General features: G+C 38.4%; 1 protein-coding gene across 1 annotated transcript in view; it reads right to left on the bottom strand.

The window, feature by feature from the left end:
• eif2b3 (eukaryotic translation initiation factor 2B, subunit 3 gamma) overlaps window positions 1–15,997 on the bottom strand; it is a 146,811-nt gene that overhangs the window by 23,672 nt on the left and 107,142 nt on the right. The window contains exon 10 of the mRNA XM_059984103.1: window positions 13,950–14,098. Within this exon, the coding sequence (XP_059840086.1) occupies window positions 13,950–14,098 (149 nt within the window). The remainder of the gene's footprint in view (window positions 1–13,949; window positions 14,099–15,997) is intronic.

Below are 15,997 nucleotides of genomic sequence, written 5' to 3'. Positions count from 1 at the left end.
GTCAGAGAGCTGCCGTTTGACCTCAGTGAGGCAGAGGTCCATTCGCCAGACTACTACGGCACCACCTTTGTCTGCGGGTTTGATGGTGAAGTTAGGATTAGTGCGGAGAGAGTGGAGGGCAGTGCGTTCAGAGGGAGTGAGGTTGGAACAGGAGAGAGGAGTGGTGAGGTTGAGACGGTTGATGTCTCGGCAACAGTTGAAGATGAAAAGATCGAGTGCAGGTAGAAGGCCCGGTGGGGGTGTCTAGGAGGAGGAGGAGGAGGAGGAGGGTTGAAGATGGGAGCAGGGGTCATCAGTAGGGAGAGGGGATACATTGTTAAAGAAATAGGCTTGGAGACGTAGGCAACAGAAGAAGAGTTCAGCGTCATGGCAGGCACGGAACTCACTCAGGTGTGGACGGAGGGGGACAAAAGTGAGGCCCTTGCTAAGGACAGAACGTTCTGCCTCAGAGAGGGGAAGGTCAGAGGGGGTGGTAAAGACATGGCAAGGGTTGGGGCTGGGGTCAGAGGAGAGTAAAGAGTGGGAGGTCTCAGGAGGGAAAAGGGGGTTGGGATGTTCAGGGAGAGCAGACTGAGGGGAGGATGGGGGATCAGAGGAGTGGAGGGAAGGTTGGAAGTCAAGGGGAGGATAGGGGGTAATAGAGGAATAAGACAAGCAGTAGGACCCAGCGGCAGTAATAACGGTCCCGGTCTGGAGAGGGTCAGGATAAAAGTCAACTGAAAGTTAACCCTAAGAGTTAACTTGCAGGTTGAGTCGGTAGTGAGGAAGGTAAATGCCATGTTAGCATTCATTTCAAGAGGTCTTGAATACAAAAGCAGGGATGTAATGCTAAGGTTTTATAAGGCACTGGTGAGGCCTCACCTTGAGTATTGTGAACAGTTGTGGGCTGATCTAAGAATAGATATGCTGACATTGGAGAGGGTCCAGAAGCAGTTCACAAGGATTGTACAAGGCATTGGTAAGACCAAATTTGGAATATTGTGTACAGTTCTGGTCACCGAATTATAGGAAAGATATCAACAAATTAGAGAGAGTGCAGAGACGATTTACTAGGATGTTACCTGGGTTTCAGCACTTAAGTTACAGAGAAAGGTTGAACAAGTTAGGTCTCTATTCATTGGAGCGTAGAAGGTTGAGGGGGGATTTGATCGAGGTATTTAAAATTTTGAGAGGGATAGATAGAGTTGACGTGAATAGGCTGTTTCCATTGAGAGTAGGGGAGATTCAAACGAGAGGACATGATTTGAGAATTAGGGGGCGGAAGTTTAAGGGAAACACGAGGGGGTATTTCTTTACTCAGAGAGTGATAGCTGTGTGGAATGAGCTTCCTGTAGAAGTAGTAGAGGCCAGTTCAGTTGTGTCATTTAAGGTAAAATTGGATAGGTATATGGACAGGAAAGGAGTGGAGGGTTATGGGCTGAGTGCGGGTAGGTGGGACTAGGTGAGATTAAGAGTTCAGCACGGACTAGGAGGGCCGAGATGGCCTGTTTCCGTGCTGTGATTGTTATATGGTTATAAGGATGATTCTGGGAATAAAAGGGTTATCATACAAGAAACATTTGATGCCTCTGGCTTGTACTCACTGGAATTCAGAGGGATGAGGATGGGAGAACATCATTGAAACCCTTCAAATGTTGAAAGCCCTAGACAGAGTAGAAGTGGAAGGGATGTTTCCCATGGTGGGTGAGTCTAGGACAAGAGGGCACTGCCTCAGGATAGAGGGGTGTCCATTTAAAACAGAGATGCAGAGAATTTTTTTTTAGCCAGAGGGTTGCAAATTTGTGGAATTTATTACTACAGGTACCTGTGGACGCCAGTTTGTTGGGCATATTTCAGTCAGAGCTTTATAGTTTCTTGATTGGACACAGCATCAAAGGTTACAGGGAGAAGGCTGGGGTATGGGGTATGTGGTTGAGGAGTAGAATAAAGGATCAGCCATGACTGAATAGTGAAGCAGACTCGATGGACCAAATGGCCCAATTCTGCTCCTATGTGTTTAGGTCTTAATAGAGGCACACAAGAAAGTGACTGGTTTTAATAAGACAGACAGAGCAAAACTCTTCCCGGTTACAAATGGCTTGAAGCAAAAGGCAAATATTTTAAAATCTGGACAAAAAATTTATGGCAAATAAGGAAAAATGTTTTTAAGCAGAAGCTTATTTAATCTAGACCCCAATGACTCATTCTATTTCCATCACCTTTACAATCAAGACCTTTAATATGTAAATTGGATAGGCACTTGAAGGGAAATGATTCTTGTGGGTTTTTGGATAAAAATGAGGAAAAGAAAGGGACTAAATCGGTTGACTTAGAATGTTTTTCGGCCTTGTCCCGTGCTGTAAAATTTCTTTAGTTTCCCATTAGTCATAAAGATGGTGTAATTTCCAGTGCTGCTTGGTTTGCTTTGCCTCTATCGATTTCCCCAAAGGATCGTTTCACAATAATCTACCATTCATTGGTCACCTCTTCTTGCCTTTATCACTTTGTCAATTGTGTACACATAAGATAGCAAACAATGAACTGGAGGGGGATGACCATCCTAGTGAGAAGGTTTGCTGGTTCTGCAGCATGTGGGGGTAGGGGGGGTGTAGTGGAATTAAACTTAAGTTGCATGGGGATGGGAACCATTGCTCCAGAACAGATAGTGGAGTGGTTTGGAGAAAGATGTTGTTAAGCCTACATCCAAAGTCAGGAATCAAAAGGTCACGCATGATGGGACTAATATTTTGAGCTGCATATATTTCAATGCTAAGAGTATCGTAGGAAAGCCGGATGTGCTTTGGTCATGGATCAGCATGGAGAAGGTATAGCAATATGTTCCAGATGCTGGGAGAGTCCAGTACCAGAGGGCATGGTTTGAGAATAAGGGGTAGGTCATTTAGGACAGAGTTAAGGAAAAACTTCTTCTCCCAGAGAGTTGTGGGGGTCTGGAATGCACTGCCTTGGAAGGTAGTGGAGGCCAATTCTCTGGATGCTTTCAAGAAGGAGCTAGATAGGTATTTTATGGATAGGGGAATCAAGGGATATGGGGACAAGGCAGGAACCGGGTATTGATAGTAGTTGATCAGCCATGATCTCAAAATGGCGGTGCAGGCTCAAAGGGCCGAATGGTCTACTTCTGCACCTATTGTCTATTGTAGTCATTAATTATGCTTAGTTGCAGAAGGGGCAGGACTGGCAACTTAATGTTCCAAGATTCCATTGTTTTAGATATGATAGAGTGGGGGAGGATTAAAGGAAGAGGGGTGGCATTACTAGTCAAGGAAAATAACACACCAGTGCTCAATCAGGACAGACTGGACAACTCGATTAGTGAAGCTTTCTAGGTAGAACTGGGGAATAAGAAACATATGACCACATTAATGGGATTATATTCTAGACTACCCAGCACTATGAGGGATTGAGAAGATCAAGTTTGTAGAGAGAGCGCAGACTGTTGCAAGAAATGTAAGATCAGGACAGCAGGTGATTTTAAACTTTTCACATATTAGCTGCAAATCCCATACTGTAAAAGGGTTGAATGGGAAAGAGCTTGTCAAATGTGTTGAGAAAAAATTGCTTAATCAGTACATAGAAGTCCCAACCAGAGAGAGTATGATACTAGATCTTCTATTAGGGAACAAGAGAGGGCAGGTGACAGAAGTTTGTGTTGGGGACCACATTGCATCTAGTTATCATAATACCATTAGTTACAAGGTAATTATGGAAAAGGATAGGTTTGGTCATCAGATTTAGATTCTAAATTGGAAAAAGACCAATATTGATAGTTTCAGAAAGTGTGGACTAGGACTGGTTGTCTTCTGATGAAAGCGTACTTGGTAAGTGGGAGGCTTTCCAAAGTAAAATTTTGAGAGTACAGAATTTGTATGTATATGTCAGAACAAAAGGCAAGGGCAAGAGGTTTAGGGAACCTTGGTTTTCGAGAGATATTAAGGCCCTGGTTAAGAAAAAGGAGGAGGTGCATAAGAAGGTATGGGCAGGCAGGAACAAATAAGGTACTTGAGGAGTATAAGAAATGCAAGAGGACACTTAAGAAGGAAATCAGGAGGGCTATAAGAAAGCATGAGTTTGTTCTAACAGACAAGGTGAATGCTTCTGTAGATAATATTAAGAACAAAAAGATAGCAAAGGATAAAATTGGTCCTCTGGAAGTTCAAAGTGGTAATCTATGAGTGGAGGTGAGAAAGATGAGGGGAGATCTTAAATGGATATTTTTTGTATCTGTATTTACTTGGGATATGGACACAGGGTCTATAGAACTGAGGCAAAGCAGTATCAACTTCATGATCCCTAAACAGATTCCAGATGAGGGGGTGTTTGCTGTCTTGAGGCTAATTAGAGTGGATAAATCCCCAAGGCCTGACAAGGTGTTCCCTCAAACCCTATTGGAGGACTCGTGCAGAAACTGCAGGGGTCCAGCAGTGATGCTTAAAACATCCTTAAGCCACGGGTGAGGTGCCAGAGAATGTGAGGATAGCTAATGTTGTTCGATTGTTTACTAAAGGCTCTAAGAATAAGCTAGGAAATTATTGGCTGACATCAGTAGCAGGAAGGTGCTCTAGGAGACGAAATGTATAAGTATTTGGATAGACATGGAGTGATTAGGGATAGTCAACATGGCTTTGTGTGTGGTAAAGTGTACCTAACCAAATCTTAGACCATAAGACCATAGACAGGAGCAGAATTAGGCCATTCAGCCCATCGAGACTGCTCCGCCATTCCATCATGGCTGATCACGCATCCCAATCAAACCCATACACCTGCCTTCTTGCCATATCCTTTGATGCCCTGACCAATCAGTAAATTATCAACTTCCGCCTTAAATATACACACGGACTTGGCTTCCACCAGTCTGTGGCAGAGCATTCCACAGACTCACTACTCTCTGGCTAAAAAAATTCCTCCTTACCTCTGTTTTAAAAGGCTGCCCCCCTCAAATTTGAGGCTAGACCTTCTAATTCTGGATACCCCCACCATAGGAAACATACTCTCCACATTCACACTATCTAGTCCTTTCAACATTTGATAGGTTTCAATGAAATCCCAATGCATTCTTCTAAATTCCATTGAGTACAGGCCCAAAGCTGCCAAACACTCCTCATATTTTAACCCCTTCATTCCTGGAATCATTGTGAACCTCCTCTGGACTCTCTCCAATGACAACACACCCTTTATGAGATAATGGGGCCCAAAACTGTTCACAATATTCCAAGTGTGGCCTGCTTAGTGTCTTATAAAGGCTCAGCATTATCTCCTTGCTTTTATATTCTATTTTCCTTGAAATAAATGCCAACATTGCATTTGCCTTTTTTAACATAAACGTAACCTGTAAATTAACCTTCTGAGAGTCTTACACGAGGACTCCTAAGTCCCTCTACATCTCTGATGTTTGAGCCTTCTCCCCATTTAGATAATAGTCCACATTATTATTCCTTTTACTAAAATACATTATCATCCATTTCCCAACACGGAATTCTATCTGCCACTTTATTGCTCATTCTTCCGATTTGCCTAAGTCCTGCTGCTATCGCATTGCTTCCGCAGCATTACCTACTCTTCATCTATCTTCGTATCATCTGAAAACAGATGGAAAAACGGGCTGAAAAATAGCAGACGGAATTTAATACAGACATGCATGAGGTTTTGCACTTTGGTAAGGCCAACCAGTGTAGGTCTTACACAGTGAGTGGTAGGGCACTGAGAAGTGCAGTAGAACAGAGGAATCTGAAAATACAGATCCATAATTCCTTGAAAAATGGTGTCACACAGGTTGAGAGGATTGTAAAGAAAGCTTTTGGCACATTGGCCTTCATAAAACAATGTACTGAATATAGGAGTGGGGATGTGACGTTAAAAATGTGGAGGCCTAATTTGGATTATTTTGTCAAGTTTTGGTCACCTACATATAGAAAAGATGCAAGTAAGGTTGAAAACGTGCAGAGGAAATTTACAAAAAAATTACTAGAACTTGAGGACCTGAGTTATAGGGAAAGGTTAAATAGGTTAGGACTTCATTTTCTAAAATATAAGAGAATAAGGGGAGATTTGATAGAAATACACAAAATTATGAGGGCCATAGATAGGGTAAATGCAAGGAGGCTTTTTCCACTAAAGTTGGGTGAGACGGACAAGAGGTTATGGATTAAGGGTGAAAGGTGAAATGTTTAAGAGAAACATGAGGGGAAACTTTTTCACTCAGAGTGGTGAGTGTGGAACAAGCTTTCAGTGGAAGTGATAGATAAATTTCAACATTTATGAGAAATTTGGATGGGCACATGGATGGGAGGGTATACAGGGCTTTAGTATGGGCTGAAGGGCCTGTTTCCCTCTTGTAGTATTCTATGAGTCTGTGACTTTTTAAGGACAGCTAGAATGCTTAATGTGGTATTTGAAGGCAGAAGCATGTTGAAGGAGAGAAGGGGCTTAATTGACTAGATGGAAGGAACAATAAATAGGGAGGCAGAAGACATACGTTTTAAGTAGGATTGTAGATGACATGTTTTGGGATGGATCTAGTTTTGGTTCTGGTAGGTGCTATGGTGGCACGGCTCCAGAGATCTGTGTTCAATTCTGAGCACACATGCTCACTCTGTAGAGTCTGCATGTACTTCCTGTCACTGAAGAGGTTTCCTCCAGCTGCTCTGGTTTCTCCACACATCCCAAAGAACAGCTGGAAGGTTAATTGGTTGTTGTAAATCACTTCTCGCTGGCAAAAGGATTAAAAGCTACAGCTGATGGATATGTGACAGGAAGAGGTTGCAGAGAGGAACAACAATAGGACAAAGAAGAAATAGACCAATATGGCTATGCTATATGAAGCTGATGTGAATACAACGGGCTGAATTTTTTTGGATGGGGTGAATTTCAACTTCAATACTGATTGTGAAAAGACCAACTTATCAGATTACGTTCCTTTTTATATGAATTAATGTTAGTTAACTACTTAATGTTGTTTGAATATTTAATCAATAATGATTTGAGTTTAATTTTGTGATTGAAAGAGTTTATGAAAATCAATGGATAGCGGAAGAGAGAGAGAGAGAAGGCCCTATGGCATAAAAAAGATTGGAAACCCCCGATTTAGAGTTTAATGCATATCCAGAGAAACAAGAAACAAATAAAATCGAAAGAAAATTGAACAAGAATATACAAGTAGCAAATATCCAAGTGAACAGGGAAGGTCCATAAAGAATGAGATTAAAATAAAGCACAGTAAGAACTCAAAATGAAAAAGACTAAGTAAGGAAGCTCGCCAAAGATATCAATAAACTTGTTAGGGAAACTGCATCAGGTTTAATATCACCAGCAAATGCCGTGAGATTTGTTGTCTTTCCTGCAGCAGTATAATGCAGTACATAATAATGGAGGGATAAAAAACTGAATTACAGTATGTATATATAGATGTGTGTGTTTACAAAAGAATCGGTAAATTAAATAAGTTCAAAATTAAAAATAAGAAAGTGTAGTGAGGTAGTGTTCATGAAAACAGGGTTGCTCAAAATAAGCTGGGAGCGTTAAAAGTTCATACTATAGATAGCATAACAGGAAATAAGGCAACTGAGAATAAATCAACTGATAAGTTTCTATCAGTACTGGAAATGGATAGAGTGAAACAACTTAAGAAAATTAAGTCATAAAAGAAAACCAGAAACAAAAATAATGAAAAATTAATGGCACCAGTGAGTGATAAATCCCTAGGTCCAGAAGGTTTCTTACCAAAATTTCAAAACAGGTAAGATTAATGACCTAAACCTGATCTTTATCCATCAGATTGGAAAATTAAGACGATTTTAACATCTTAAAGAACTCTCTATTAATCAATTCCAGGTTTCAAGAAATAAACTGTAAACCTTGGTTTGCTTTGTTTTAAAATGGCATTAAACTTCCTGATAGCCTCCTGTAAACAACTCCGTCATAAAGTGATGAGTAAGAATATCTGTGTATACAGATGCAGTCATTATTTACCCTATCTCAGTCACAGGCAGACTGATCAGTTCCTTACCATACTAGCAATAGCTTAAGAGTTTATTTTGGCAGTATTGCTTATTGGAAGACTCAGCCATTTAGGTGCCAGTTTCTGATATGAGATCACAGTGACTGACCTCTGAACAGTGGACCACCAAAGAAGTTAAATAGGTTAAAGAACTCTAATTACAAGTAGTATATGCTCCTTTGCCATCCACGTAAACAAACAGTTCTAGCAGAACAGAGGACCAACACATTGTGCAAACCCCATTCCTTCACACTGTGATGTTTTATTATCTGCTCATCATTTATTTTTAGGTTCTTACTGAAGAATAAAGAAAACAGAAATATTAGCTTTTGAAGATCTTAAGAAAAAAAATCTAAGATTTTTCTTTTGACTTTCTTAATCTGATTTTTTTGAAAGATCTACTGACAGCACAGTTCAAAAACAACTGATTCAGGTCAAGTCAAATAAATTGAATCTGATTAATTTCTACAACGTTGGGCCATTTCTAAAAGGGACTTAAAAGTAAAATTTAAAATATTGTTTCCTCAAGAACCAATTAGGTAACTAAGTTACAAAGATGAAAAAAGGCTCTCAGTCCACTTCCAGGACAACGGCAGCTTCGTCAATTGCAGCTGCGTTCAATGCTCCTGTGCTAGCATGAAAAATGCAACGTGATTCTTATTTGTGATTCCAAAGTGTTCAACCATCGTTACAGTTTTGTGTGAGTCATTAACCAAGAATGATACTAGTTCATGATGAAGTAGCCTTATGAATTAATTATCACTTTAACATTCAATATTCAGAACTATTTGAGTAAGTTTTTGGAGAATGCAAACCCAAGGAACCTAATGCCAGTGAGGGTCAGTGGTTCACTACAGCAGAGGACAAAATAAGAAGTTTTAATAGCTGCAGCCTATTAGCACAAAGATTTTGAAGTGCTAAGAACAAAAAGTGGAGTCAATTTTGAAAACTATAAAATACACCCTACAATGGCTGCATGCAGGAATGCTATATTTGATAGCTTGGTTTTATCAATCAGCATTGGTATTCTTACAAGAGTAGGAATACAGGTACTTCTGAAACATTGTTATCCAATACATCAGAATTACTGATTACATTATAATGTATAATCTTAACTTGTTCGTCTCTCCAAAGTGTTTGTCAGAAAATCTCAAAGCATATTCAAATTATATTAAATATACATTTATTTCCTAAAACTGTGGTTTCTCCAAGACTGAACTTATCAATTTTATAGCAAATGAAAATAAGACTAAGATTGCTTCACGTAAAGATCTTCCCTTTCGTTAAGAAAATTAATCATATTCAAAGTAACAGAGGTTTAAATTATTTTATGTAACGTCACTCAAATTTCAACAGCTCAATTACATGTAAACGAGGGACACTATATATATCTTACGCACCAAGAACTGTGCAGTTGGAACTCTTTGATATAGTTCTGTTTAAGATTTGTCTTTGAGTCTTTTATTCCAGTGTGGAATTTCTGATGAGACACTCAGTGGCAGAACCATCACAATATTAAGAAATGCAAAGCCCAAAGTTTGTAGTGGTAACAATGTCTAAAGTAGTGTTTGCTAACTTCACTGTGTCAATAACTTCAGAACTTCCGTGGTGAAATTCCTTAGTGATTTTGAAAGATGGTAATTCTGCTTCCTTTTGCAATGTTGCCAATTTCAATATTGTGCAATATTTATAATTAAAAATGAATTCTGAATTTAATGACATTTATTAAGTTTTAAAGAATTAAAGTTTGTTGTGTAGATCTCTGATGATCAATGAGAACAAGAGAAAAAGGAATTAGAAGTAGAACATTTCTGAGAATGAGAGAATAACAAAATGATAACGACTAAGAAATGGTAAGAAATGGTGATGGTGAGAAAGAACCAGAAAGAGAATGATAGAAGGAAGGAGACAAAAATTAAGTGAGATGAAGAGGTGTTTAAGTTTGGCTAATTCAGTTTATTTACTAATTTTATATTATCATTTCAATGTAAGGACTGGGTATTTTTGCTCCTAATATAAGCGCTTGAACTATTCTAGCATTTTAGTAAAATGGCACAGCTGATCATAACTACCCAATTTATGATAATAATGACATTTTCTGAAAAGTGGTAGTTTACAAAAGGAAGAGCATTCTAGAAAGAATGACCTGCACTTGTAACCACAACATTTAAGTGCAGGTTAATGTTGATCCCCAGGATGTTGAGAGAATCAGTGATGAAAATGCCCTTGAATGTTCAGGATTTTGTTGGACATGGTTAAGATTTGCACTGTATTTACCACTTATCAGCTAGAATTTCATCTAGATCTTGTTGTATGCAAGCACAGGCTACACAATTCACTGATGAGCTGCAAATGGAATACAGGGTTGAACTCTTAAAGGTCATTACTGAAGCAAGTGAAGATGGTGAGGAATTCTCCCAATGATGTCCTGGGGTCATTGACCTCTGAAATTCACAAACACCCTCCTTTAGTGAGCCATGATTCCAACTGGCGGAGTGCTTCTCCTTAGGTATTCATATGGATCTTTGTTTCCATGATCAGTCAAATCTGCTTAAAGTCAACATAAATTATTCTAAACCCTCCTATGGAAATAATTATTTTGGTTCACATTTGAACAAAGTCGGTGATGAGGTCTTGAGCCAGGTAGTCTGGCAAAATTCAAACTGGATATCAGTGAGCAGTTCATTGGTGAATAAGTGTCACTGCTTAGAATTGTTAACAGCACTTTCCATCACTTTAATGATAATTGAGTGGAGTTGAATGGGTACTTCTCATAGCTTGATTTGTCCTGCTTTATCCAGTCATGTTCTGAATATGTGTGGTAAAGTACTGCAGCTGGACTACAAACATGGTTAATAGAGAATGCCATGTTCTTGGTTCCATAGCCTTTGTATCCAGTGGCCTCCATTGCATAAGTGAATTTGAGATATTGGGGATCTCAAAAAGAAGATAATTCACTCACTCAGCACCTCTGGCTGAACATGGTTGCAAAAGCTTCTGCCTTGCTTCTAGCATTCACACATTGGGACCTATCATCAATTAGGACTGCAGTATTCCTGGAGCTCCCTCTTCACATTAGCCAACCATTGTGGCAGGTCTAAACGTGGCAGGACTGCAGCGCTGGCATCTCAGTTTGGGGTGCTATTCCTGATAGGGCTTTTTACAAGAGTCAATGAATCAGAGCTGATCCTCTTGTTTAATCATGACAGTCGAGTAAGGGATGAAGTTGTACATTTCTGCTGCTGCTGATGGTCCACAGAATTTTATGGATGCCCAGTCTGTTCGATCTGGTCTGAGTTTATCCTATTCAGAACAAATGGAGTATCACAAGGCACAATAGTATACCCTCACAATAGGACAATGGGATTCAGTCTCCATGAAGGAGGTGCAGTGGTCACTTTTACCTGAGCTGCTACATGCAGCATTTAAATTTAAGCTACTTTAATTAGTCAATTTTATAGCAGTGACAATACACAAAATGAGAAAGAGTTATTGAAATAAAATCGAAACCTATAAACCCTAAAGCTGAACAGAAACAAATAATTAAAACAACTACATGCTAATTACAACCATATAAATTTTGTATTTTTTCTGATCTTTTATATGAAAATAATCTGAATTGATCACAGGCCTGAGCATTAAAAAAACATGTTAGTTCAAAGCTACAACATACCTCCATGATCAAGCGCAGCCACCATGGAGATTACTTTGAATACCATCAAGCAGACGTGTAGGACTCTGAAAGTTGCACATTGTTTATTGATCCTCCTTCTAAACAATAATTATGACTGTGGGTGGGCTAGGGCAAAAGATGTAATTACGATACTGAACTGCAGTATATTACAGGAAACCTCTTTGTGTAGTTTTGGCACTCACAGTGCAAAGTTCTGTTTGGATAACAAATACTAACAACATTAATCGTCTGAACAATGTGTTTTGGCTTCGAAAACAATAAAGAAATATTTCTTCTAAATTATAAAATGACGCATCTGGAAAAAGATCAGGACAAATATTGCAAATACAAAGTACTTTTGTGTAGATAGATACAAACTGTTTACTTTCCCCTTAAAATTCAGTCCAAAAATTTGAGATTCCTTTAAGTTAATTCTTGGCAGATGCAGGTGAAGCTGATTTCATTGCCCGTTCCAGATTGTACTGATACAGTGGCAAAAGTTTACCTCTTGAATCACTGTTAGAATAGTAAAAACACTTTACTGTTTTAATAGATCAGTGCTTCCAGAATTTTGAGTCAGTGACAATAAAGATATGGTTCTAGGCAAATATGTATCATCCCTTCATCTACTCCAGCAACCCATATTAGAATTTTAGATCACACCTCATTTTTCGAGAGAAAATAACCACCCAGCCTAATGAAAAACTCCCCATCCTACTGGAGAATAATCTAGCGAATGTTTACTGCACCATCAATATCATAACTAGCCCACAGTGATTCTTCCCCAACATATTTGGATGCATATATTATGCAATGGCTCTAACATTTAAATCTATTGAAATAAATTGCACACTTTGGTAATGAGGAAAGATTCAGAACAGCAGATATCCAGATAATTAACCTTTAACAATTAGTTCTCAAACAACACATTGGTCTTTTATCACAACTCTATTTGTGATACCTTGTGTGTACATCACATTTCTACATTATAGAACTTCAATGTTTTCTGTGCTTCATCAATAACAATCTTCCAGAATATTCATCAGGTCTTGTATCATGTGTGGCGTGCAAGCAAAATTTTGTTTCCGTTTGATGACGTTAAGTGAAAATGACACTGAACAGTTTCTCTCTCTACACTTGCTGAACAATTTTTCTAGTACTTTTTTTTTATTTCACAAGTACATTACTTACTGCATAGCAAGAAAGACAATCAGACAATCATGAAGACACCTTTAATATTATTTTCTTTTTAAGTATCAAAACGATATTTCAGTTTTTTGTTATGTCTTCAGACTAAATGCGTTCATAAATGGTTGAAGCTATGTAGTATTTGTTTCCCTTCATCCAATTTAACAATTTCTGCTTTGTTATTCCTGGATAAAAATTGACATTTTTCTGACTCACCATAATTACTGATGAATATGTTTGCAAAACCATATTAGAACTTAAGACAGTGATCAAGATATGGCCAACAATTTAAGTAAAAATGGACAAATCTAGCATAACCATGAAATGAAATTTGCAACACAGAAGTAAATAATTACATTAGAAATGCAGTGAGATGGGTTAACTTTAGTTACACTGTGGGGGAGTAGGGAGCTGACGAATAGAATAAGAAAGAAAGAAACTGATGTGAAAAAAATCTTATCTTCCCACAAGATGTGAATACCATTCCTTTCATTTCAGAATGACTGATATCTGATATTTTAATTTTGTGTATATACTCTTTGGTTTCTACAATGAAAATGTAGTCTGCATTTTATTCAACTACAAAGGAATATTTAATTGCTCAACTTTACTAAAGACAATGAAGTATTTTGCCATTTTGGAACCTCATAATATATGTTAATATTTAAATCTCCCTGTCAGTCATCTATTATCCTCTATTATGAGACTGGTTAAAACTGGTCAAATTTCTTCCATAAGTAAAAACAAATTCTCCAAAAAGATGCAATTTGGCTTGCAATAGTCCCATACACATAATAGGCGATAGAAAAGTGATTGCCATGTGAGAAGCTTATTTTTCCACCCCCATTAACATCGGACAGGGCACAAATACTACACTGACAGTGCTGGTGGCCACGTTACAACAGAAGCTATTTACATGGAGCAAGATCTGTTCATCTTTTAGATGGCAAGGGTAAGTGAAACAAAATAAATCATGTGAGTAATTTCTTTCAACCAAAACTTTGTGAAACACTGTTTCCACTTGCAGATGTAAATTGCAACATTTCTAAAAGCTGCATTCCAACATTTCCTTCTTGTTATTGTATCCTCACTTACCCTTCTTCAATTGTGACATTATCCATGATCACTGAATTGGCAATTTTAACCTTCTCTTTGATTGTGCATGAGGCCCCAATGATTGACCGCTTGATAGAAGACTTCTCTGCTACTTCAGTCGAACTGCCAATCATACAGTCAGACCCAACCTGCGCAGAGGGAGAAAAACATAATATTAAAGTAAAAATGTACATCAAAGTACTCCCTAATTCCACGTATTACAAAAGAAAATATTTAATGATTCACAGGCAGCCAATAAGCAACAGGCCAACTCTATCCCATTTGAAATGGACTTTGAAAATCCAGGTCTTACTATGAAATGTTAAATTACACAAAACGCACAGAAGCTGTAATAGCTGTAGTATAAAGATAAAGCAGTGAGAAAAAGAGAATAATTAATGTTGGTTTAAATGTAGCAGTGTATGAAAAAGGGGGAGAGAGAGAGAGAGAGAGAAGGGGAGACAGAGATAGGAGAGGGGGAAAGATGTAAAACAACAAAAGACGATAAGCACAAAGATATTTTTCTAAACACTTGGACAACAACGTTAACAAAATAGTTTCTGCATTGCAAAATTACTGATGCATGACTCTGTTGTAAAGTTTAATTAGTAATATTAGTATCAATAGAACTACTGAATGACTGTCTTGGAAATTAACAAATGAAATAATCCAAAATAGCATTACATTAATATTCACGTTCCTTTCAATTTCCCTCAAATGCTTGAAATACTATGAAATATTTAATTAAGATGATTTTAAAGTACAAATGGAGGAGCTGCCTTATTGTGAAACAGGAGGACTACCATTAATTACAGCTTACTGTACTCCAGTGCATCTTCTACTGCTAAGCTCTGTGTGTGGGCTGATGGGTTACTTACTTTAGTCAATGTTTGTTTTGTCCAGCTGAGCAATGCTTCTGGTGTAAAGACACACAAAGCCCACCCAGGGTTTTGAAAGGCAGCCCATCCTTTCCATCTTATGTGGGATTGATGTAAATAGAACAGGAACTTCCTGTTTTAAGTCTGGTTCCAAGTATTTTCCTCACTTCTTTATCCACACAGTCCAACCATATAATCATACATATAAATAAAATAGTGGAAAAGTCACCTACAGAAAATGATTAGAAGGGAAATACTCTAGAGCTTAGTCATAGAATCATATAGCACAGAAACAAGACTTACCATGAGCATGATGATTATCAAGAATTCACCCATGCTAACCTATATAGCAGCCCTTAGCCTGTAGCTTTCTATGCCTTAGTGATTCAAATGCACATCTTGATACTTGCTGAATGCAGTAAGAGTCTCTGCCCTAAGCAACACCACAGGCAGTGCGTTAGGTTCTAACTGATAAAGGGAAAGGTAAACTAAAGTAGAGGGATAGGTAGATGGGGGAATGGATTAAGGAGTATGATTAGTTCCTGATCAATTGTCTTATAGATGTCTTATGTTACTGAGCAGTCAGAAAGAAACTCTAACCGGCAACAGGTGACGCACTAGGCATTGTTCTCTAAAAGTGCTAAGCATAACTAAACATGGGTATAGTATGATTGAAGGGGCATCTCAAGGCATAACTAACTATGGGACAGAACGTTCGAGAGAAGGGGAAAGTGTCAGGGGGGTGTGCCAATATGAGGAAGTTAAATTGTATCCAGGCTAGTCTTGGCAGAAATAATTATAACTAACCAATAATGATTTTACATCTAATTGTATCTTAGCATGTGATCAAAATTATTCTAAAACTGTATTAACTCACGTAATTATAATATTTCCTGTAATAATCAATGTAATAAATTGTGTGGAATTGTATTCAGGGGAGGGCAGTGTCTCTTTGGGAGATCAGTCTGTAACTTCCCCCACAGCATGCTATGAATAAAACGTGAAGTTTGACAAAGTATCGCTTGTTGTATGGTTTTATTGAATTCGTGGTACCTTGCATTATTACATCAAGTCGATCTGCCTTTACACTAACCACACTCTGGGTGAAAAATTTCTACCCCAGACCTCCTGTAAGCCTCCTAATCTGTAGCTAAACATGTCCTCTTGCTT

This window comes from Hypanus sabinus, chromosome 11 (genome assembly GCF_030144855.1).
Source record: "Hypanus sabinus isolate sHypSab1 chromosome 11, sHypSab1.hap1, whole genome shotgun sequence".
In the NCBI taxonomy this organism is placed as follows: Eukaryota; Metazoa; Chordata; class Chondrichthyes; order Myliobatiformes; family Dasyatidae; genus Hypanus; species Hypanus sabinus.
Note: the sequence above shows the minus strand (reverse complement) of the source record. Positions and strands in the feature narration are given on the sequence as shown.